This window comes from Corapipo altera, unplaced genomic scaffold (genome assembly GCF_003945725.1).
Source record: "Corapipo altera isolate COAL_440 unplaced genomic scaffold, ASM394572v1 297b, whole genome shotgun sequence".
Lineage (NCBI taxonomy): Eukaryota > Metazoa > Chordata > Aves > Passeriformes > Pipridae > Corapipo > Corapipo altera.
In genome coordinates, this window is record NW_020885066.1 from 11,987 (window position 1) to 35,673 (window position 23,687).

General features: G+C 51.9%; 1 protein-coding gene across 1 annotated transcript; it reads right to left on the reverse strand.

The window, feature by feature from the left end:
* On the reverse strand, positions 1-23,417 carry EPHA10 (EPH receptor A10). Its single transcript, XM_027669130.1, has 16 exons — positions 23,358-23,417; positions 21,479-22,148; positions 16,388-16,543; positions 15,294-15,635; positions 10,807-10,925; positions 9,229-9,391; positions 8,016-8,124; positions 7,870-7,925; positions 6,996-7,121; positions 5,671-5,856; positions 4,927-4,988; positions 4,637-4,840; positions 3,763-3,912; positions 3,381-3,574; positions 3,132-3,296; positions 1-2,781 (listed from the first exon to the last, which is right to left on the reverse strand). The coding sequence occupies exons 2-16, from the start codon at positions 22,080-22,082 to the stop codon at positions 2,667-2,669; spliced, it is 2,751 nt and encodes a 916-aa protein (XP_027524931.1). The 5' UTR covers positions 22,083-22,148; positions 23,358-23,417; the 3' UTR covers positions 1-2,666.
* Positions 23,418-23,687: the final 270 nt, after the last annotated feature.

Consider the following 23,687-nt stretch of genomic DNA (forward strand, 5'->3'; position numbering starts at 1 on the left):
TACCTGCCACCTGCCACCCTTGCTAAAGTGGCACTTCCCCCCAGAACACTGAAATGACCCACACAGACAAGCCAGGGCAGGATTAGTGGTTGGTTTTACTCAGGTATTTAGATATCTTTTTATTGCCATCTTCAGTCATGGTTCAATAAATACAAAATTAACAAAAATGTCAATAGATTTTTATTACATTTATTATTGTTATTATTATTATTATTATTAAATATTTCAAACCAACTGAGATTCCCTGGAGATGTCTGACTATAGCTCAAACATGAGATGCACAGTGTCTCTTGTGATATTATATTACATTTATCTCAAACTTATAAAAATATATATTGACTTCTTGAGTGTGTATTTACAGTATTTAACAGGTGGCTAATGAATATAAAAGCATCTGAAGATGAACCAACTTGATTCCTGTTTGGTTTCATGCGAGGGGGGTGTTGCAGGTGCTGCTCCCACAGTACTGGGACTCCCCCAGCCCGGGGAGGAGGCAGGAGCCTCACACTGTGCTAGAGGCTGGATAGGAAGAGACCAGAATCGTTTTGAGGCATTTCCCTTGGTTGAGCAGCTCCAAAACAGCATTGCTAATTAATTTAATTATACCACTTCCCCAAGGAGAGGGTCTGAGAGGATGCAAGTTAATTTTAAAATCATAACAACAATCTATAGTCTAATTTACTCATTTTGTTATTCCATGTTGGCAAGGAGCTTAATTAAAAGTGTTTATTGTTGCAAGAAACTGGGCTAGGAGCATGTTTCCATTGTGGGCTTTCCTTTCCTTTCTTGAAGGAGAGGCTGGGAAAGCCAATGACTGATGTTTCTGCCGAGTTAGAGCCCGTCCCAGAACTCCTCTCCTGTGGGACCCCTGCCCGCAGTCACGGCTGTTTCCCACAGGACCCACGGCCCCCAGCCAACCACCAGCCACTGCAGCCCAGGGAAAAGGCCATGACTATAGATAACTGAGCTGAGGTCTATCTCTTTTCAGCTGGGCAGCATCTGTACGGACAGAGGAGCAGATCCCAGCAGCTCTGAGTGCAGCCACACGTGGCATCCACAGCTGGCCCTCCTCGCATCCCTAACTCTGGAGACAGTGTCTGTCCTGGGGGGTTTGAGGGCACACATCACTGCCTGCTCATGGCCAGATCTGTTGCCCAGACTGAGGCACTATCACCTCATCACCAAGTCCTGCATGTCCCCAAGCCTCCTTGACAACAGCTGCACCAGCCTGGAGCCAGCTCCTCCAGCAGCCACTTCCCAGGGGAGCTCCTGCACCCGACGGACAGGATGAGCAGGGAGAGGGGGAGAAGACCTGGAATCAAACTGGTTCAACCCCCTGCCTAGAGATCTGTAATATACTTTCTCTATAGATAAAATGTAAACATGAAGAACACATAAATTGCACTTGATCCTTGGGATTGGGCATTTCACCAAATGCAGGGCTCAGTTCACTGCTCTTCCTCTTCAGGGTGGAAAACAGGGGGATGGCAAGTGACCAACCTGACTGGACATGGGCCAGACAATTTATTTCTGCTAAAACCTCTAACCAAGAGACATTGGGGAGTGTTGTTTGAACTACAGAGGGGGTGGGAAGGAGAGAGTTTGTTTTGCTCACAGTGTGTGCGGGCAGAGCGATCACTGTGCTGGACCCAAGGGCTGCCTCAGGGCCCTTCACTCAATCCTCATTCAGATCCCCATCCTCTGGGAGCAGGCTAACAGGAAGGTCTGACTGGAGCAGACTTCCAGCCTCACTGTGAGCATCTCCCACAGCCTTCATCCTGTTTGTAAATCTTTGCCTTTCAGCATTAATAATTCACTTGCAATACTTATGGATGATAATAAATGCCCTACAAAACTCTGTACAGGGCTGCAGAGACACATTTAATAAACTAACTTCAAGGAAATTGTATTATTAAGGAGATGCTATTTATGTCTTCGTCAGGGATTGGGCTGCAGCCATGGGAGCTGCCAGTGTGCCAGGCAGGCAGCACTGTGCTCACAAAACAAAGTGTGGATGTGCCCTGGACTGCCTGATGTGCCCTGGATTGCTTGGATGCAGCACCATTTGCTCTGCTCTTTATCAGAGACACCAACTGAGGTGTCAAACACTCAGTGAAGTAACTCTCAGAGAAGAAGGGATGCGGCTGGGAAAGACTTTCCTTCAGCACAGATGGGGAAAGTCACCTCCCAGGAGCTGGGTGAGAGCTGTGCTCTGCTCTCTAAAAATAAAAGCAGTAAAAGCTCCTTGTGGGGTTGCTGGGATCTGTCAGGTTGTATAAAAGTATCCATGGATTCACCAGCAGAATGCTAGATACAGAAACATCAGCTCTGGATTAAGACAGTGCACAAAAGTCCATCCCACCCTGTGAACTCAATTATCACCTAAAATGGCATCACTACAGTTTGACTCATCTTACAAAACAGTGCCAGGGAGAGCCACGTCCACCCAGGCACACCACATTATCCCAGGAATCCTGGGCTGCCCCAGCTCAGGGGATGGAAGCCCTGCTCTCTTGCTACATGGAATGACATATTTGGCAGCACCCAGATATTCCCACAGCCCACCTGAGACCACCAGGTTTCACAGACAGGGCTGGCTGGGGCGAGTGGGCAGCTCCTCCCCAGGAGTGCCAGGCTGGTGCTCTGCACCTTTGCAGGGCACTGCTTCACACCTGCACTCCTCGGCCGTGCATCTGGATCACCTGGGCCCGGAGGGTCTGGATCCCACTCAGGATGGTCTTCTGGTGCTCCACCAGCGTGATCCCCAGGCTGAGGATGTCTCTGCAAAATGAGCCCCACGTCAGCCAGGACAAACCAGCCCTGACTGCCACGTGCCCCGACACCGACTGCTCCCAGGCAAGGGCAGCACAGATTCCAGACATGCAGGAGTAAGAAATCCCCAACCTTTTGTCCCAGCTGAAGCAATACTGACACTCAGCAGGAATCCCGGGCTCACAGGAGCCTGTAGCACGCCAAGCATGGGACAGTTCCAGCCCCATCACCCTGTGCTGTGGCACAACAGCTTATCAGTAAATCACACTGGATTGGGCTCTGCTCTCTGCAGGGGAAGGAAACACTGATCTCGCTGTGCCCACGACACAAGGTAACAGCCACAAAACCAGGTCACTTACTGGGTTGTCATCCTGGCCACTGACTCCAGGTAGCAGTAGCCCGCAGCAGTGAAGTTGTCTTTGTACCTGCCCATTTCTATCGTTTCCAGCCACTCGCCTACAGAGCTGAAAGATGGGAAGGCTGAGAAGGTCTGCTCGGAGAAGGGGATGGATGTGCCATGGGACCTGCCAACAGAGCGGGTGGTGAGGAGGGAGCAGGGCACAGTACAGCAGCGGGGGGACGGGCAGGCACGGCAAGAGAGTGGTCACCTGGGGCACGTGGAGCTGGGGCACTTCGGGGGCTCCAGACTCTGCACCAGCTTGCTGAGGACGTTGTGGATGTGAGAGAACTTGGGCCTCTGGCTGCGGTCCTTCTGCCAGCATTGGAGCATCAGCTGGTGGAGGGGTGGCTGGCAGTTGGCTGGGGCGGGCAGGCGGAACCCGTCCTCCACAGCCTTCATCACCTGCAGTGAGGGAGACGTGAGGGGCTGGGGTCAGGTGCTGCAATGCAAATCAAAGGCAAATTCTGGGGCAAACCTCCCTCCCCACACCCCGCCCAGGAGCAGCAGCAGCTCCTCTGTGTGCCACAAAGCCACCACACACCATCAGCAGTCACCACACCGTCATCTACCGCGCGGCCGCGGGCACTCACGTCCTGGTGGGACATGTCCCAGTAGGGTCTCTCGCCGTAGGACATGACTTCCCACATGACGATGCCGAAGCTCCACACGTCGCTGGCCGGGCTGAAGTGGTGATACTGGATGGCCTCGGGGGCTGACCACAGCACCAGGCTCTTCCCACGCTGGACGGGCAGAAGGGCAGGAATGACGCACTCGCCCAGCGGGACGTGGCCAATGCCAGCAATTCCCAGGTGGCCATTTATTGGTAACGTGCCCTACCTGGCACCACAAACCCACGGGCCATGAGCACGTTTACTACTGAGAAAACTTTTGCCTCAGTTTGTTTAAAATGACAGTGCAACTGTACACTACATTGGAGTGCAAGTCCTGAAATATTAATGGGAGAGGAGAATGTCCCCAGGAAGAGCTGATGGCATTTTATACATTAATATTTAATGAAAACCACCTCAGACCTGCACAAACACAAGTCCCTTTGCCCTGACTTGTTCTCCTGTAATGAACCATCCCCATGCTGGCATCTGCAGAGCCCTCTGCAGACACACTTGGGGAAGCAGGTGACAGAGACCACTGCTAACTGTAATTAACAGCAGGGAGACCTTGACCCCAAAGCCACACAGCCCTGCTGCAGCACAGTGGGAAAAGCCAGGGCTCCTGCTGGGCTGTCCATCCTGTGGCTCTGCAGGAGGCTCCATACCGGCACAGCAGGGCGTGGCCAGGCAGTGGAATAGGCGTGGTGCTGGGCTGCTGCTGTGCAGTTCCCTGCCCAAACACACTGGATTTCTATCTGGGAGAGAAGCTGAAGGTGCAGAGGCCCCATTCATACTCAAGGAAGGAAACGGGAGCTTAGAAAAAGTGTTGACAACTGAATGTGGAAATGCAGCTCACCATGGTGGAGAAGATGGTTTCCATCTTATCTTCCTGTGGCCGTCTGAACCCAGTGATCTTGCACACCAGGCTGCTGCTCACAAGGACCTTGTGTGCAGCCAGGCTTTTGTGCACGTAGCCCATCTCTGCCAGGTATGCCATGCCAGAGGCAATGCCCTGCAGCATGCAGACGAGCTGCGAGCCCGTCAACTGCCCCTCGTGTTTCTTTGAAAGCAGAGGAGGAAAAGCCAAAGGTGAGCAATGGGGACACAGCCAGCAGAGCCTGAGCTGGGCAGATCCCCAGCACTCACCCTGAGAAAGGAGTCCAGCAGGCCGTTCCCCAGGTATTCCATCACTATCATCATGGTACTCCCTGCACAGACAGACAAGGAGCATGGTGTGAGTACCACCATCACTCAGGCAGTCTGGACACCAGAGGGGTTAGAAATCCAGGTGCCAATCCCTCCATTGCCTTGGAGAAGACAAGGACTTTATCTTGGCCAGGCTGCAAGGAGCAGCGGGTCCAAGGCTTTCCTGTCATTCCCAGGTAGGATCCTACTGGATTCCAGTATCAGAAATTCCTTTCATCAAGACTCTGAACCACATCACAAAGGACAGCACAGCCCAGTGAAAGCAAAAGCACCCAGCTCAGCCAGAATACTTCTTTTCCTAATAAAAAGCCTAGTTAGCACACGTGCTCCAGTTCCTTTGGATTTACATGAATACCCATTTAACTGCTGCATATGGAGCCTGGTTCAGCACACACACTCATGGGAGAGAGCCAGAGCAGTCAGTCTCATCTGTTTTACTGACAGAATCTCACTTCAATTTGCTTTTATTAAAAGTCCACGGGTTCGGCTGCTAAGCCAGTCCCACTACCTGCATTTATTAATCTAGCTGGAAGCTTTCTATTAATCATCAAAAAGCAAAACCAGCTGATACACGTGGGAACATCTGGTCTCCCAGGAGCCAACTGGACCTCCAGCATCAGGTCACCGCTCCAATGCAGCAGCACGAGTTCATTCCTGCACAGGAGCCTCCCGGGACCCCCCTACCTCTGGTGATGACCCCCTCCAGGCGGATGACGTTGGAGTGGTCAAACTGGCCCATGGTGCAGGCCTCAGCCAGGAAGGAGTGCTGCTGCTTCTCCGAGCAGCCTGCCCGCAGCGTCTGGATGGCCACGGGCAGCTCCCGCTTGCTGGGCAGCTTCAGGCACCCCCGGCACATCTCCCCAAACTCTCCTGTGCAGCAGAGAGATGGGTTAAACAAGTCCATGGCTGCTCAGCACCTGCCCTTCCCGAGGACCTGCCCTGGATCACCCTTGGCCCTTCTCCAGAGCCCCTCAGGTGTTCTCTCCACGCTCTGCTCCAGTGCATATTGTGTTTTATCTCACAGGAAGAGGATTAACCCCTTGTCACTGAGCTCATGCTCCAGAGCCTGGCTGCTCTGCCTCCCAGCTTGACATGTGCAGGGCCTTCTTCCCAAGGAGCCAAGCACGGGGCCAGAGGGCTCCTGCAGTGCTTGAGGGGGAACATCCCACTGCAGAGCCACATGCTGCACAACAGGAGCTGTGGAATTCCCAACATAAAAAGCCAATATTGGCTTTACAGCAAAAAGTGTGTAGCTATGAATAGCTTTATTGATTTGAAAATCAGGTTCTTGTTGGATCAGCAGTGAGACAAACACACCTCCAAATTCCTTAGATTTAAACGTCTTCCTGACTAATTTATTTCCTGATTTTTCAAACACCAATTTGATTCTGAAAGGTACAGGGGTTCATCTGAGCTGCTCCATGCCACAGCTCAGAGACAACCTTGTCCCCTCCTCAGTGTCCTCTCCCCTTCAACACTGTCCTTCAGCTGCAGGAAAAGCCCTTCCCTCCTCCCTTTCTCCACCTCTGCTGCTGCTGCAGCTGAATTTCTCTTTAGGAAACGAAATGACAAAGAATGATCGTGTTTCCCACATTCTGGCACACAGTACCCATTAAGGCTCTAAGGCTTGGGCAGGGGTTTTAATTTGCTTTTAAATTTTAGGGAGTGAAGTTGATGAAAATCAATAAATCATTAGGTTCACATATTTATAAATAGTTTTCATGTTGCTGTCAAACTGCTCAGATGCAGGTAATTGCTGATGCCTTCTGGTCCACATGGCACTCGCTTGGCTGTGCTCAGTGTCTCAGGAAAACACCAGGAATGTGGAACCAAGCTCCCAGACAAAATCCTCGCCACCCCCACTTGTAACCTCCACTGCAGGCAGGTGCCCCTGAGACAGGAGCAATGTCACAGCACTGCCATGGCCCAGAATGCCAGGAGTGAGAGGGGAGTGCTCTGGCTGGGCACAGGCACAGCCCCTGGCATGGCCACCACCCCGCAGAACTTGCCTGTCCTGATGATTCTCTCAATTTTTATGCTGGCATTATCCAGCTCCTTGGCAAAGAGGTGCACAGCCTGCATGGGGTCTTCGCAGGTGTCGGGGTCAATGTACGTCCTCCTGGTCGGTATTTTAACTGCAGGAAAGACAGAAACAGCAGATGAGAAGGGCTCAGCAGAGCTTCCCCCCACCCATCCTGGGAGACACTCCCAGCTTATCCATTTCCAGGGCTGTGGGCAGGACCAACGTGCCACCTTTCTATAAGCAAAGCAAAAGACTTGGCTCTAAGGTTTCTAAGAGGGTTTTTTTGAGATTAAGCAAACCCAACTGCTCTGCTCCACTGTCACAACCCCTGGGTAAAGGAGAGTGACCCCTTTGCTCCGGTGCAGCTCCCACCCTCCAAAGCCAATTGAAACAGCCAAGGCAGGCTCTGCTACTCCTGAAGTGCTTTGGGGAGCAGAAGAGCACGTGTGCACTGGCATATGCCAGGAATCAAAAAAACTCATCAATCCTGACATCTGAATTCCCTCTGACAACTGTTGTCTGTAAAATTATTGCTGCTCAATAATCCAGAGTAGCCCCAGAAAACAAGGCTGTTTGCTCACGTTTGTAAGAAGCTAACAGAACAATTCCTGCACCCCCTGGAAGGCTGCAAATATCCCCATTTCCTCTGGCATGCAGTGATCCGCACACGGGAAGGACAGACACTGGCTCATGGAGCTGACAAGCCCACAGTCCCCAGAGAGCCTTCCTGTGCCTGCCCCTGCTCTGGATAATGCAGGACAACAACACTTCAAAAGTGAGGACTCAGGGCTGCTTTGGTGGGAGCTGGGTTATTAACAGCAATAAATTCAGGGATCCCCACAGTCGCACCAGCCACTTACAGTGGAAGTACAGCTCCTCATCCCCATCCTGGCTGGCTTTGCTGTACCCACACTGCCTGCAAAGAGAATGAAGATGCATTCCAACACCTGGGCAGCATCCCTTGCCCCAGCTCAAACCCCCCTGGTCCATACCCAGCCCCGCTCACCTCCTCCAGACCATCACACCGATCACAGTGGACACCAGCACTGTCAGCCCTGCAATGGCCACCACCACAATGATGAGGACGGGGTTCTGCTCACTGGAGGCCACTGTCACTGTGGGAGGGAAGCAGAGCCGGTCAGCTACGTGCCCTGGGGCAGGTCTGAGGAGAGGGACCACCCTGGTCACTGCTCCCATGGCCTGACCACATCCTGCAGCCAGCAGGGCCGTGGGACCAGCCACCCGCCTGCTTTTCACCATCCTCACAACGATTCATGTTCTGGTTCAGCTTTATGAACTCAAGCTGGTGGGATCAGCCCAACATGCTGGGCAGTGCTGCAGGCACAGATGGAGCAATCCAGTGCTGCTGCACTAGCTCCTGGTTTTGTTAATCAGAGCTGAGGAAGATTCCTGTTTATCAGAGGGACATATCAAAATTTATGGCTTACAAATAGTTTTCCTTCATCACACTAGCTCTTCTCTTCCTGCTTTTGCAAACAGGGGTATTAAAAAGCTACATTCTCTATAAAATTTTTATTGGCTTCAATTCATTCTGAAACATCTTCTGTGTGGCAAATGGAGGCAATTTAAAGCCCTGTTAAGCACAATCTGCAGGAGTCGTACTGAGTCAGCCAGCTCAGGCTTGCGCTTCCAGCCAAGGTGGGGGATTGTGCTGAAGCCCAACATTCCCCCTCCAGCCGTCTTTTAGTGAAATAAGATGCTTCTGAACCACAGTTATGAATGGGAACTGAAAAGGAAAAGCCCCAGCAGACAACACTGATGCTGACTGCCCTGAACCAGCCAAGCAGAGGACAAGCCAACTGTCTACTGAGCCAGGGCAGCAGCAGGGTGGAAGGGAAGGGGGAGCAGTCACGTGTTAAGCATATTTTTGGGTAATCTCAGCCAAAGAGCAGAGACTGTCCCAGTCTCCACACCAGAGAGCTGCTGCCCTCACTGACACTGCACTGAAAAGAGCCAGGACAGGAACCCCCAGGACAGGCAGGGCACCAAGACCAAACTCATTAAAATCCAGCGGGAAAAAGCAAGGACAACAGGTTCCTGGGCAGTACATGCCCTTAGACCTGGAGCAGCAGAACCAGAGGAACAGGTGCTGCTCTATAACACCAGGAGCAGCTGGGGCAGGAGCTGTGAGCGCAGCATCCCCATGGCCCAGCTCAGAGCCCTGATAGGGACAGGGACACGAGCCTTGCTGCACTTACATTCTGCCAGTGTCTCCACTTCAATGCCAGGGTTGTAGTTCCCATAGTCTGGAGAGGAAGATGTTCGGATTTGGAAGATATAGAGGGTACCAGGTTTCAGGTTATTGACCGTCACGGCCGTTGATGTGGTTTTCACAGTTGAGTAACTTTGATCTCTCTGATCCTGTGAAATAATGAGATACCTGAGATGGAGCTGGACCGACAGCTGTGCTGCGGAGCTGGCACAGCACAGCCACATCCTTGCCTCTGGGCCCTGTCAGGAAGCCTGTCCAAGCATCCAAGCTCCAACAGAAACCATACCTTCACTGGATGTCTCATTAATAGAAATTACATGGGAAGGTCACAGAAAATGGCAGCTAGAGCTGGATGAGGTGCTATGAGAACGGGGGAGGATGGGGTGGTGGAGAGCAGCTGTGTCATCCTGCATGGCTCCTTCCCCCTGCACCAGGGCTCAGCTGTGGCACTGTCCGGCCCTGTCCTGCTCCCCTGCTGCAGTCATTTAGCCCTGGAGTAAATCCACATAGACTGGTAAACAGTGAGGGATCACAGCTGGCAGGTGGAGCCCCGAGGAGCACCCCAGGCCAGTCTGGCACAAGCACAGGCAGTGTCCCAGCCCCAGGTCCAGCACAGACAGTGTCCCAGCCCCGTGTCTGGCATGGGCAGCAGTCACTCACTGCACCACTCACATTGCTAACAAATGTGTTTTCCATTTGATATACTTTTCCTCTAGAATCTCCACAGTTAAAGCAAAAGCTTTAAAAGCAAAGATTAGGAACAAATGTTGATTTTCATGTCAGCATCAAGAGCCTCATTTCAGTGAACAATTGCTAAACTATGTTAAATTTCCTACCCAAGCAGGACGGATCCTCATTTCATACCCCAAGTATTGTGTTGCTGCAGCCCATTTGCACAGGAATTACCATCTCGGGCTCCAGCATTTGCCCTCCCCCACAGATCCCTCCTCTCAAATCTATCAGATGCTGAAAATCACATTAATATGAATCAGCTTCACGGTAGCTGGTTTCTAAATACAGAACACTGACACGTCACCTGCGCAGTGTGCCTGACACGCCGTCAGCTCCATAACGAGCCTGAGCACACGCAGATAGGGTAATTTGCAGAACTGTGTCATAAACTGCATTTATTTTGATTTAGAGTCTTGCCCTTGCTCTGCCCACCGGTATTTCTTTTAAAATTCCCAACCCACTGTACCTGTCAAAAAGCAGCAATTTTTAAAATCAAGAGACTGTCACTTCTCCTGTGTGAAGGGCCACTCACAGCTCACTACAGCAGCAGGTTCATGGCCCTCGGTCCTAAACCAGTGCAGAGCACAAGATCCACCACTGTCCCAGAGAGCAGGCTGGGAACACAGAGGCCGTCTTCTCAAGGATGCAGGAATTTGCTGTGGTGTCACAGTCCTGTCTGGCTGGTGTCACACAGTGGGTGGGTGATGGGACCAGGATGGGGGGCACATGCAGTGCCCGGTACTGTGCTCCTGAGAGCAGACCTGGCTGGCAAGAGAAGGATCCAGAGTCGACCGGGGCACAAGCAGAGCCCGAGTCGGTGCCCAGCACGTACCTTCTCGTAGTACTTGACCTCGTACTCGGTGTCGTTGGGGAAGCCTGGCTCCTGCCACGACAAGGAGACGCTCTTCTGCTCTACTTTATCTGTGCGGATGTCGGTGACAGGATTTGGTGCTGGAAAAGTGCAGAGCAAAGGGGCAGTGACTGCTGTGCTGCCTCAGTAAAACCCTCAAAAATTTAAACAGTTGCAGAGTGTGCAGCTTCTGCAGTTGTTTCTCTCTGAATCAGGACTGGAATAACTTCAAGTTGGTGACCATCCAATGGGAGAAGATGGTGGTAAAACACAGTAGCTTTGTAATCTGTGAACAGTCAGGAACACTCCAATGGAAAACTGGCAAAAATCCTAACAGCACCCTCTGCCCTCAGTGCTGCAGAGACATCTGAGCGCTGGCTCACATCCTGAGCTCTGAACCCCTGCTAAGGATTTCTGGGAAAGACAAAATGCAATCTTTGATCAGGAGGGCTGATGGGACATACCAAGGCCTCCTCAGCCACTTGGTACTGGATCTGCCCCATGCCAACAAACAGCTGGGAGTATGGGAGGGCCTCCTGCCCGCCTGCCCTGCTCTGAGCACAGCCTGTGCCCCAGGAGCTGGCTGTGTATTTCTGGTCAGCACGTGCTCCACGCTGCAGCTCCCTCCCTGACACACGTGAACCCATTTAGTTCATCCACTGCAAGATGCACTTGTCAATGACTCCCATTTTAACCAGGTTTGGCTCCAAAACTGTCTCCAGCCTGTGCAGGCTGGTCACGACCCTCAGGCACAGCAAAAGGTACATGGGGATGTTGACTGTTTCCAGCTTGTCCCACTTCCCATGAAATCAGGACATTTGCTGGACCCGTCTCTGTCCCACAGAGATGCCTGTGGAGAGGAACAAGTCCCTGGAAAGCAAACTTAAGTATCTGTGAAATTTTGTATTTATTACTAGGCTCATTAATCTTCACTGAAGAAAAAAGTCCTCCTTATGTTTTATTCATGGTGATTTGCTCCTTGATTCCAAGTCCCTTTGGCTTCTGATAAGAGTGTGAGCGAAGCCAAAGGGGCTCCCACGTAGCTCCCAATGCCCACACGTGGCTCCCTCCACTGTGACCCACCCCGTGGCCTGGGACATCATCAGACATAATCCCCCAGTGAATTCACTGGCCCCAGAGTTGGCCTTGAAGGAGACATTGAACTGTCCCTGCATAAGGAACAGGGAGGGAACTCACCCCCAGCACGAAGCACGGCAGGAAGGTCAGTGATGCTCTGCCTGTGTGCTGGTGAAGGGCCAGCACTGGCAACACCCACTTGTGGTGAAGGTTCCCCCAACTCTTGCCTCGAGTCCGGCTCCTGTAAACTAAGCTAAGTGCTCCTTGCTGTGTTACATGATTCTCATCAATAAAATATCACACAACTGCCCTCCTGTACCTCTGAATCCAGCAAATGGACTGGAGAGACCTGAACGTGTGGTCTTGACTGTTAACAAAGTCATCAGGAAAAATCCCACTCAGGAACAGGCTGCAGAGCAGAGCCCATAGTACATGCCAGAAAAGCAGGCACCAGCCTCAAACAGGTTTAAAAAGCATTAAAGAAAATCACACAGGCTATAAAGCATTTCACACTGTGAAAAAAATGTGTTTCCCATCAATATTTTAAGTTCCCCTAACATTGCCTCTATTCTGAAAAAGCAAACATTAAATTATTCACCACTCTGCCTGATTTTATAAACTCCATTCCCTTGTGCGTGGGTTTTCTCCTCTTGATTAAGCAGAGCAGCAGCAGAACAGGCATAAAACTAGATGTGGGACCATGTCCCTCCCTGGAATGATCCACTGTATCCAAAACCTGCCCTCAGTGAGGGCACCAAACGCCTCTGTGCCCTGCCCTGCTTGTGCCCAACAGAGCCACCTCTCCCCTCCCTCACCAGTTACTGACATCCCACCACAGAACATGCCCTGGGCACCATCCCAGGCAGCTCCTGCCTCAGAGTTCTCCATTCCAAACCAGAGAAGCTGCCTCTCAAGTCAGCAGGCAGCTCTTTCAGGGCAAAACCCTCAGGAGCGCAGACCCTCACCCCAGAACCAGCTCATCCCACGGCCCCACTGCCCCCTGGGCACTGCACCAGCCCCGGGCACACGCAGGGAAATCTGCTTCAGAGGATCGAATTCCAGCCAAAATGCCTTCTCCACTCTCAGGAAGAAGGATGCATTCAAGCACTGACTGCATTATTAATCTGCAGCAGATTTAAAAGCCCTTTAAGGCAGGAGCTGATCCCTGCCAGAAATACAAATGACACGGGCCCAGAGTGCACATTTACATGGCTAATGCAGCTCCACTCCTGCAGGTAAACAGCTCTGCTCACTCCTCAAACACTTTTATTTAGTCCCATGCTGGGGCCAGATTAGAAAAAACACAGTATTAATTTTGCCTCCTGCAGACTAAATTGCATCTCTTCTTTTCCCTGCAAATACAGGGAATGATGGCCAGTTCCCTCTGGTGACTGCTGGAGGGGAGAGGCAGCGCAGATCTGCACTCAGAGCTGGATTAGAGGGGCTAGATAGGGTCCTGTTTCTTGTTTAATTTTTCCTCTGAATCTGCATATCTGCAGCCAGACCCCCCTGTTGCTGCAAATGACTTCCAAGATCACGGCATGACAGCCCCCATGGGCTGTTCAGACATCACTGCTGTTCAGGCATCCCTGGAGTCTCCTTTCTCTTGACCTCTGGTCCCATCAGGCATTTCTGTGGTGGCCTCTAATGATGAGGGGCTGCAGGGTTGGCACTCCAGGAGATGTCATGCTCTGCAGAGCAGCTCCACATGCCATCCGTGCCAGCCATGGCTGCATGTCCTGCCTGCACAGGGTCCCCTCCTCACAGTGGGGTCTTACAGGCAAACTCAGCTGCACAGCTGCCTCTCCAGGAGAGGACCTTCTCCCCACCTTCTCCCCCTCTTTGCCAATGGGCACAGGTTAACCATCACCATCACTCCTTGCCCAGAGTGCCAAGGCAAGAGGAGCCAGGGCACCGGGTGCCTGCAAGACAGGGCAGCTCTAGCCTGGCATTGCCCAGGAGGGGACACCTTCAGCAGCAAAAACTGCCCATGTTCCAAGAAACTTCCCGAGCCTCAGCTGCTCAGGTAATTCCAAGCCACCATCTGCATCTGGAGACTTGACAGCTCAATGAGAGACACTGATTTTGAACAGATTACAGGATTAATTATCCACATTCTTTATGTGCATTTCAGTTCCCTCAGGAGTACACAGAGTTGAGTAAGAGGCTGAGATTCCCCCTTCCCAAGGGGAAAAGCTGCTCTGAGCAGCCAAGGTACAGGCTGGCATCACCGACTTGCTGCTTTGCTCCCTAAGAGGGCAGGGCACTTGCTGCCCATACCTGGCCTCTTGTGTCAAGCTCAGATCTGGAGCCCCAGGCAAGGACACAGCTCTGGAGCACTGGTCCCTCTGCCTGCACCAGACTGGAGGAACAGCTCATTATTAGACCTCCCCCTATTAAGCTCACCCTTCCCCAGCCTGTTCACTGGCTCACTGGCCTGAGCTTGGGAGGCAGAAGATCTTCCCAGAGCAAAATCCATCCTTGAACAGCCAAGATCCTAATGAGAAGTGACACTTCTGCCGAGGAGCAGTCTGCAGCACAGCATCCCCCAACGGATCCACGGGGGTTATGGTATGAGGGGAGAGGAAGCAACAACGTGCACAAAAGCATTTGATCAAGTGGTGGGAAAATTATTTATAATAAGATCAAAGTGTAATCTCTTCAGATGAAATTGTTGGCCAATTCCTGCCAAGAGGTATGTGAGGATCGTCTGTCTCCATTAACTGTGTTTTGGCAAAGGGTTTTCATGCAAATTAATAATGTAACTGCAGGGGAATGGACAACGACACAAGCCAGAGCTGACTGTCCTTTGGCACAGCCAACAGCCAAGGAAGGACTGACCCCTCTGGCCAGGGCTCCATCCACAGGCAGCCAGGAGCCTGCTTCCCCTCACCTGAGGGAACAGAAATGCCAAATGGGAAATGGAAGGGAACAATTATGATAAGAAATTGTGTCCAGAGACCAGTACAGGATAAAAAGAGAAAATAAATTGTTTTGTTTCCAAAGGATAGCCAGCATTTGAATTATTTGGATTGAGGAGGATTTTTTGTGAATGGGCTGAAAATGTTGCTTCGTCAAAGGTATTTTTCTGTGATCTGTAAATTCATCTGCAGCCGGATCATGGAGCAGGCTCATCCCTCAGCAGCCCAGGCTGTCACCACACTCACTCCTTGCCTCCCTGTGGCACCTGCCATAACTCCCTGAAAGTGCCACGCGTCAATCTTTGTCCACCCCTCTGCCACCACTGAGCACCGCGCCTGTGCCACCGGGGAAAACCGAGTGGAATCAGGGCACTGCCACAGCACAGGCCTGTGGAGCCCAAGGACAGTCCCCACACCACCTCCAGACCCCAGTCCATGTGTGCCACCCCCACACCCTGCCCGTGGCTGTACCTGCGTGGCCGGTGGACACGTTGACCTCAGCGTACTGCGGCCCCGCCAGCGGGCTGACCCCAGAGACACCATTGACGGCTGCCACGCGGATGGTGTAGTTGACGTGAGGCAGCAGGTTCACCAGGGTGACAGTGCGCTCCACCAGCCCCGTCTGCTGTGGCACGAAGCCCACGCTGCTGCCACACTGCTCACAGTGGCCCCGCAGCGCCGCGGGGCACCGGCCACACCACAGGCTGTAGGTCAGGTCGCTGCGGCCGCCGGCGTCGGCCGGGGCACTCCACTGCAGCACCAGGGACGACTGCCGCAGGCTGTACACCAGGTTCCTCGGGGCAGAGGGCGGGCCTGGAAACAGAAGAGTGTCTTTGCACAGGTGCCAGGACAAACCTACGGGTCCTCTGGGAGCAGCAGCACAGGCTGGCAGACCATGAGAGCGTGGTCCCGGACAGTCACAGCACGGGATGGCACAAGGGGACACGGAGGCACTAGTGTGTGCAGCACAGTGGGACATGGGACAGAGGATCCCTGCTGGAGTGACGTGTGTGCACCACAAGTCACAGTTCACACTGTGTGAGAAGCACCCCACTGGACCCAGCACCTCCCCAGGGTTCGGCCCAGGGGCCCAGGAGCACACCAGCGGTCGGACACTGCCCAGCCATGCCCAGCAGAGCTGGAGGGCTCCTCATTGCTGTGCCAGCAGCTGGACAGCATCCATCACTGAAGCAGCTGGAGTCCAATCCAATTAACTAGAGGCCATTTAATTAAAATCTGTGAACTATAGCGACTAAATGACTGTGCCCCAGTTTTACCGGGGAGTCTGAGAACCTGACCATGCATCTGTCTCATCAGACTGCAGCCTCAGCCTGCGAGTTCCATGGCACAGGGACAGCCCCTCCATCCCCTCCCCACTGCAGCAGCACCCCGGTGCAGACAGGATCCCCAGGGATGTGCTCCCACAGGTGAGGACACAGTGCAGGCAGGGGACAGCCTGGGACAGCCCTGGGCACCCCCCTGGCTCTGTGCTGTAGGACAGACACAGTGCCTGAGCCCTGCTCCCTCGCCACAAGGAGTGGCCGCCCCGGTGAGATGAGACGTACGTGTGCAGGATGCAGATGGAGGGTCTGACGGAGACCTGGAGTAGTTCTTCTGGCACGAACAGAACGTGGAGGCTTCTTCATGTGTGAAGCTGTGCTCAGGGCACGGGGAGCAGAGAGGAAGATGGAGGGAGACCTTGTAAAATCCTGGAAGACAAGCTGAAAGAGAGAGAGGGGGAGTTATGGGAAGAGCACCACAGGCTGACTGGGAACACATCTGGTGACTGCATTTCCCTGTTTCCTGGGACATCTTTTGCTGCTGTTGGCCAGCAAACACCACCCTCCAAGCTTTCCTTGAGCATCTACATGATTCTGGCACCAAGAAAGGTGTGCATTGGTTTGACCCAGAAGAGACATTTGGGTAGCTCTGCACTGACTTCCATAGTAAATGTCATTCCCTACCTAGGGCACTAGACAAACCAGGAAAAACTATCAACCATTAAAATTATTCCCAAAACTTCCAGTTCTCTCTTTAGATTTGAGAAATCAAACCAAAACTAATATTACATGCACAGAATGGAGACAGAGCTTGCTTTTTCCTTTAGTTAGGCAGCACTGACCATGACACAGGGCAGAAATATCACTGCATCAGGCAGGACAGGAAAATCAATCCTGTTTACAAACATGACAGGATCCAAGCACTAAGCCCAGAGCCCCCATCCCTTGGATGTGCCTGTCACACAATTCTGACATTTCATCATTGGAATTTGAACATTTCCATTTAGAAGCATCTTTCAGACTGTTCCTCCCTGTTTTCTAACAGCCAGACATAACTTTACCAAAGTATTTCTCATTAATAATGTCACAAAATGCCCCAATTTGCACGTCCCAGGAACAGGCACCACAACCCTGTGAGAGCACATCCCACAAGGAGTCGTGGGCTTTACTTGCTAATTTTGTTCCTTGGCTGTCCAAAACTTGCCCTTGAGAAGAACAAAGGCACCCAGCACATGTGATGCATCATATGTGTGTCTCTGTTTCTTTTTTCAGATAAACTCCCACCCTCTTCCACCTCGTCCTACGAGTATTTTTCTTGCTCTCCAGCTGGTTTAGGTGTCCTTGTCATTTTGCAGTGCTCATTTCTGCAGTGGGTACGTGACAGCTCTGGAGAGATCAGGTCATCAATTTATAGAATTAAATTCTCTTTTCTGTACACTATTTTCTATCCTGTTCTTTGTCCCCTGGTACTACCACAACTAAATTGTTAAACAATAAAATTCAATAATTCATTCTCCCAGAGGCAAAGAGAAGCAGCCATATGGGTCAGACGGATCAATCATCTCTCTCCAGCTCCACCACTGCTGACCACAGAAGCTCCTCAAGGCGTGCCTGATCCATGTCACTGACAGAGAGAGCACATTCCCCCTTCAATGTAACACTGCCTGCACACACAGTCAAACCAGCAGCAGAACAAGCCACACTGATTTGTGCTGCAGGTTGGCTGATTACCCAGCACAAAGCAACCATGGGAAGGGCTCCTCTTACCACCTCATCTGACACGGCTCCTCGGATGGGAGTGGATGTCTCTGTGAAGAAACAGCAATGACTCCCAGCCTGTGCCATAGGGACAGGAGAGCCAATTGAGGATGCAGAGCTGGAAAATGCATGATTTCCTACTCCTGTGGCACAGGACAGCTCTCATTTTCCCTCCCCAGCAAAGTCCTGCCAGCAGCAGAAGTGCTGCATGTGCCAGCATGGATCAATAACGACCGTGGCCTCACTCAAAACACCTATACTGGCATCTATAATTAACACCACAACTTGGTTGTCTTCCAAAATCAATTCCTTTCTAGTTTTTGTCATGGAATCGTATCTGACAAAGTTCATCTGCTTTAATGTGTGTTAATTTTCTCTGTTGAAGTAGACATTCATAAAAATGATCTTTAGGAAAGCCACACCTGGGAGAACACGCAGTCAGCACTGGGGGGTATTGCAGTGAGAACTAGAACAGCACCTGGGGGGCTGAGGTGCCCCAGCAGCCTGACAAGAAGAAAATTAAATGCACAAAAATATTTAGTAAGACAGTCTTGAAATATCTAACAGAGTGCATTTGCTGAATCCAGCCAAGACTGACAGAACCTTGTTGCTATTTATGCCGGAATGTTCCTCAAGGACACACTGAAGCAGGCACATCCACTGAGCCAAGTGCAATTTACTGTTGTCTCTCTCAGTTCCCTAATGGATCCACCAGCTGGTTCCCAGGGAAGGACTGGCTGACCGGCCTCTCCAGGACACCCCGTACCTGCCAATCCCTCAGCAAGACATGTCCCCACAGTATTTCAACAGCACATCCAGCATGTCCATCCAGCAGCCAGGTATCCATGACCTTAACCTGACAGGAATTCTGCAAACTACTTGTGATGCTTGTAATTTTTGGAGTAGTTTGCTCTGAAATTGTCATGGAGCAATTTGTGTCTGGCTCTGCCGTGATTTCCACAGCCATAATTATTTCAGACATACTGTGAACCAGTGATGTAAAATACAATCCCAAAGCCTGATAATTACTCCCCAGAGACTGAAGAGAGAGCCCATTTTCCACAGGTGTTCCATCTCCATGCCTCATGGGAAGCAGCATCCACCATCCAGCATTATAGCTGCTGCAGGAGGTGTCACTGATGGGCAGGGCAGGCAGATATTCCGGATTCATTCAGCAGGAAGCTCTCCACCCTTTTGGACTGTCACTTTGCCCAGGTCACAAAGGGGCTCCAGCCATGTTCTGATAGAGCACAACACCCAAGAGGAGAAAGCCAAAATGTAGCTCACACAGGAAACCAAAGTACAAATTTCCACAGTGATTATTCCTCCAGTGACAGGCACAGATTGGCTCCCACAGCCCCTGCTCACTGCCCTGATCCCACCCCATGGCCCCTGTGGTGTCCCTGGCTCTGGCCCTGCCAAGGACCAGCTCGGTGCAGCCGTGCCAACCCCATAAGCACAGGGCCTGGCTGTGGGATGCCCACGGCTGCATCTCTGATGAAAGTAAAACCTGGGGCTTTGTGCAACTTACAGAGTCCCAGGAGGAAAAATAAACTTATTATGCATAATCCTCCAGTATCAGTCAGCAGATAAAATACACTCCAGGAGCACATACAGGTTTGTAAGCTAATGTATAAAAGATGAAACAAATAAAAAGCCCCAAGTGCTGTACATTTGTCAGAGCCCACTCTGACAAAGTGGTGCAGGACAGGAGAATGGACAGGGAAAAGCTTGGCTTTCCTGCAGCAGGAATCAGCAGGGTCTGAAGGCCTATTTGGTTTTTTCATCTCTCCTAATTTCACAGTGAGGGCACAAACATTACCTTGGCCCAGGATGCTTTTGGTACTTAAATCAGGGTTACAGGGATGCCAGCTCTGACCGAGTTCAAATACCTTCACCAGTTCACCTCCTGCATCCCCAGCTGCGCCACAGCTGCTGTCAGTGCCACAGCCCTGCTGCCACCACCACCCCCAGCAGTGCCACAGCCCTGCTGCCACCACCACCTGCCAGCACGACCCCGACCCTGCCACGCCTCGGGCACCAGCAGCAGCAAAACCCCCAACACTTCCAGTCCACCACCCAGACCTCTCAGGCCCACAAGAGCTGTGACAGAGACTCTGACCAAGAAGTTTCACCAGCAGACTCATACCTGTTGAGCTCTCCAAAGCCACAGGTATGGGACCACAGTGGTGGAACCGGGTGTGCTGTGCCATTACCTTACCCCAAACTCCCACTGTATCCACCTGCCTCCAGCTCACGGGCTTTTGTCCTCACTGAAGAATTTCCACAGCCCTGGCTGCTTTCATCAGAAAGCTTTTAAAGCTATTCCTTAGCACTATGCTAATGCAGGGCTGCAAAACAAACACAAAACTTTCAACCCTTAAAAACTATTTTCTGATATTTAACCAGACATCAGACGCTGCTCCACAGAGAGTGACTAATGACCTGCTTTCTGTGAGAGGGGAGAAAAACTTAATTATGTCCATTAAATCACTTCAAATATTTTTCCTCTGAGAATATGAATTATTTAAACTCAACACAGAGAAACCTGAAACATTAGCAAAAGCCTTCTGGGACTCGCTATGTAAATCCCCACTTGAAACAGATGGGGAAAGCACGGCGAGCTGCCACGCAGCCACGGAAGCAATCAACAGCACTGAGATTTCAATTTGATAGCTTTAATAAGGTCTTCTTAAGGAGAAGCCACTGTCCGGAGCTCTGGGAAGACCATCCCACTGCCTGGAAGGAGGAGGCACCATCAGCACAGTGTGAAACTGAAAAGCCTTGAGTTGTTCCTGAGGGACAGATCCGATTCTGCTGGAAAAGCTCACTCTCCTATCCCACCACCCGCCTCAAATGCAGGGGACCTCTACCTGTCTGGGACTTATTTAGCTGTTTTCTCTCAATCTTTATTGGAGGTGAAAAAGGAGAGGTCCAAGGTATCACTTGGACACAAGGCATGGGCAGCAAAGGGTCTTTTCAGCCATGTTTTACTGAAGAACTCATCCCCTCGGCAGGTCCCAGCTGGCAGTAAGGTGCCCAGGGACAGCATTAGCCCTGGAGCTCTCTTTGTTCAGAGACTCACACACTCCAAGGAGGAGCACAGCAGCCAGTATCCCACATTCAGGGTTGATCACACACCTGGCTGTCACCTGCCTTCAAAAGTGAGATGGAAGTAGTCACAGACCCTGGTTGGTTAGTGGGACACCCACTAAGGCACATCCATCTTTACAGCTGTCATTAAACGTAACCTTCTGAGCTGCAGAGTCACCACATTATTAAACAGTGTCCAAAGCATAACAACAGCAATGTTAATGTTCCAGACTAATATTAACATTACAGATAAAGCTGTGGGAAATGCCTGATGGCATCCAGAGCTCTGGTACATCTGCCCAGCCAGAGCTGCCCCGGGCAGCGTGTCCCACGTTCCCAATCACCACCCTCCAAATGAAGGTCTGGTGGTTCGCTGGGGAGCTGCCATTGCCTAAAGAAACATATTGCTGACAATAGGCAATTCCACTTGTCCAAGCTGTGCTCAGGCACCTGAGTGGTCTGGCAGCAGCAGCACAGACTGACACAGATAAAAAACTGCCAGAGGACACCAACAGTCACCTTTACCTCTGCATCTCTCGTCCTTCTCCTCAAAGCCGGGGCCGCACGTGCATTTCCCTATGGGGACCAGCCACTCGCCCTCAGTGCTGCAGTGCATCCGGGGGGGATTATCCACGTCCACCTCAGCATGAGCGACACAAGTGCCCTTAACTTCCACCAGCGTCGCAAAGGCCGTCTCTGCCACCGTGTCTGGGAACACGGCCAAGTTCTGCACGGTGGTGAGGCATTTCTTGTAATAGACCCGCACAGAGACCAGCGCCACACAGGCGCCCATGTCCTGGAAGCCCAGGTGGAAGCCTCTCTTGCTCAGATGCCCTATCTCCCTCAGCTCAGTGTTCAGCTTCATCTTGCGCTCGCCCAGGTCCCCCTGTGTGAAACTCTCATCAGCAGCGATGGTGTCGATCTTGGTGTGCTTGCTCTCATGGACACTCCGGCCCAGGTCGGAGTCAGACTCAACATAGTACAGGTTGAAAGTCTCCTTGCAGGTGCTCATCACGCCAGGGATGCTGTTGCAGTCCCGCAGGGTGAACTTGAGCTCGATGAAGATCCTCTGACCGTCGCGCCTGGCGATCCAGCCCGTCTGCAGCCAGTTGTTCTGATTCGGCTCCATGACATTGCACACCTGGTACGTGCGGATCGGTTTGTAGTTCTCATCCACGCCGCTGATCTCTTCCCACTGGGGAGAGAATACAAAGGGCTGTAACAGCTCGGGAGCTGCCCCGGCAGAGACACACCAACCCATATAAATGTCACCACCACAAGCCTCCCCACCACAGGCACCAGAAGTCCTCAGCCTGACAAACCCACTGGCTGCAGTAACCCAGCTGCTGGACCACCTAACACCTGAGCTTTCTGCAGAGATGCAAACATAAAGACACAACCAGAAAGGCAGCACTGCCAGCAGACTTTGGAAAACAAAGCCTGATTCTGGATAGATCCTCCACTGAGGAGCCAGAGGTCTTCATCTCCCGCACGCTCCTTAGATTTTCTGTCCATGGAAAGGGACATCCAGACAGCATTAGTGCACAATGTAATGCTGCATGGGCCACCCAGAGAAGCCCAAGATGTCCAAGTAGATGTGACACTAGTCATACCATCATATGAGGACATCAAACATCTTTGCAAACAGCAGCAGCAGCTTCTCTGCCAGGAGAAGTTTTAGCTGGAACAGGACAAATCTTCTGACTGCAAGTGAAATGGTGTTTCCCCAAAGCTACCAGCAGAGATTCTGATCAATGAAATGATGATTCAACCCTCACAGCCTGAATGACGACCTGGCAATTTCCCAAAGCAATTCTTTCTGGGAGTAAATTTATGCAAAATAGCCAAAATGTACCCAAAACAGAGTTTCTTCTGCAGACAAACAGCTGGGCCACACAGATGACTCCAGGATCTATCACTATTCCCTCTGAATGCTTTATTTTCATTCCAGAAAAGCAGCTGTGGACCGACCCCAGCAGCAAAGCCAGGGCCTGATCAAACAAACCCTACATGACACAGAGCTCCTGACAACTCCCCCAGCCACAGCCCTCAGATTCCAAGGGCTGGACTGATCCCCAGACCTCATGCTGGTGTGCAAACCACAACACAAAGCCTTAACTGGCCGGTGTTTATCTGCTTGTTTTAGGAGTGTAAAATCCATTTCGAGGAGGGACTCCACACCAGTTCACTCAGCCAACACCTCTCTGTTCCCTGGGGTGCCCGGAGCTGATCATGACAATTTGTCCATCGCCCCTGGAACGAGGAAACCCCAATGCTGCCAGTCCCCACCTCAGCTCCGTGTAAGCAAAGTGCTCATACTACAGGACTTCAAATGCTGCTGAGCACCAAGAGGCCAACAGACCCCTCGGGTGGTGCAGGGGGGCAGTCCCACCATTGTGCTTACCCCGTTCGACGGGTGCGAGGTCCAGCCCAGCTCCGCCTGAGATTCCTTCGAGTCCAGCAGGACAACTGCAGGGAAGATAACATGTTAGCAAACCCACTGACACAGGAAACGCCGGTAAAACCCACCCAGTGCATCCACTGGGAAGCTCAGTGCCATGCTGTGCTGGGTCCCAGGGCACGGGAGCAGCTCCCGCCCCGACTCCACCAACCGTGTCGTCACCGTGTGAGGACCGTGCGCTGCAGAGCTCCCACTGCACAACCTCGCAGGTAGCTCACCAGTGCCCTAACGAGTGTGCCATCCCAGGGACGATCCCTCTGACACTACAGCCAA

What these genes read in the sequence shown, in the direction of transcription:
- EPHA10 (XM_027669130.1), bottom strand. Translation starts at nt 22,082, where the DNA reads ATGGAGCCGAATCAGAACAACTGGCTGCAGACGGGCTGGATCGCCAGG. An exon ending in TGAGGAGCTGTACTTCCACT is followed by an intron (nt 7,122 to 7,869) that starts GTAAGTGGCTGG and finishes TCTTTCCTGCAG; the next exon opens with TTAAAATACCGACCAGGAGG. An exon ending in TGAGAGAATCATCAGGACAG is followed by an intron (nt 5,857 to 6,995) that starts GCAAGTTCTGCG and finishes TCTGCTGCACAG; the next exon opens with GAGAGTTTGGGGAGATGTGC.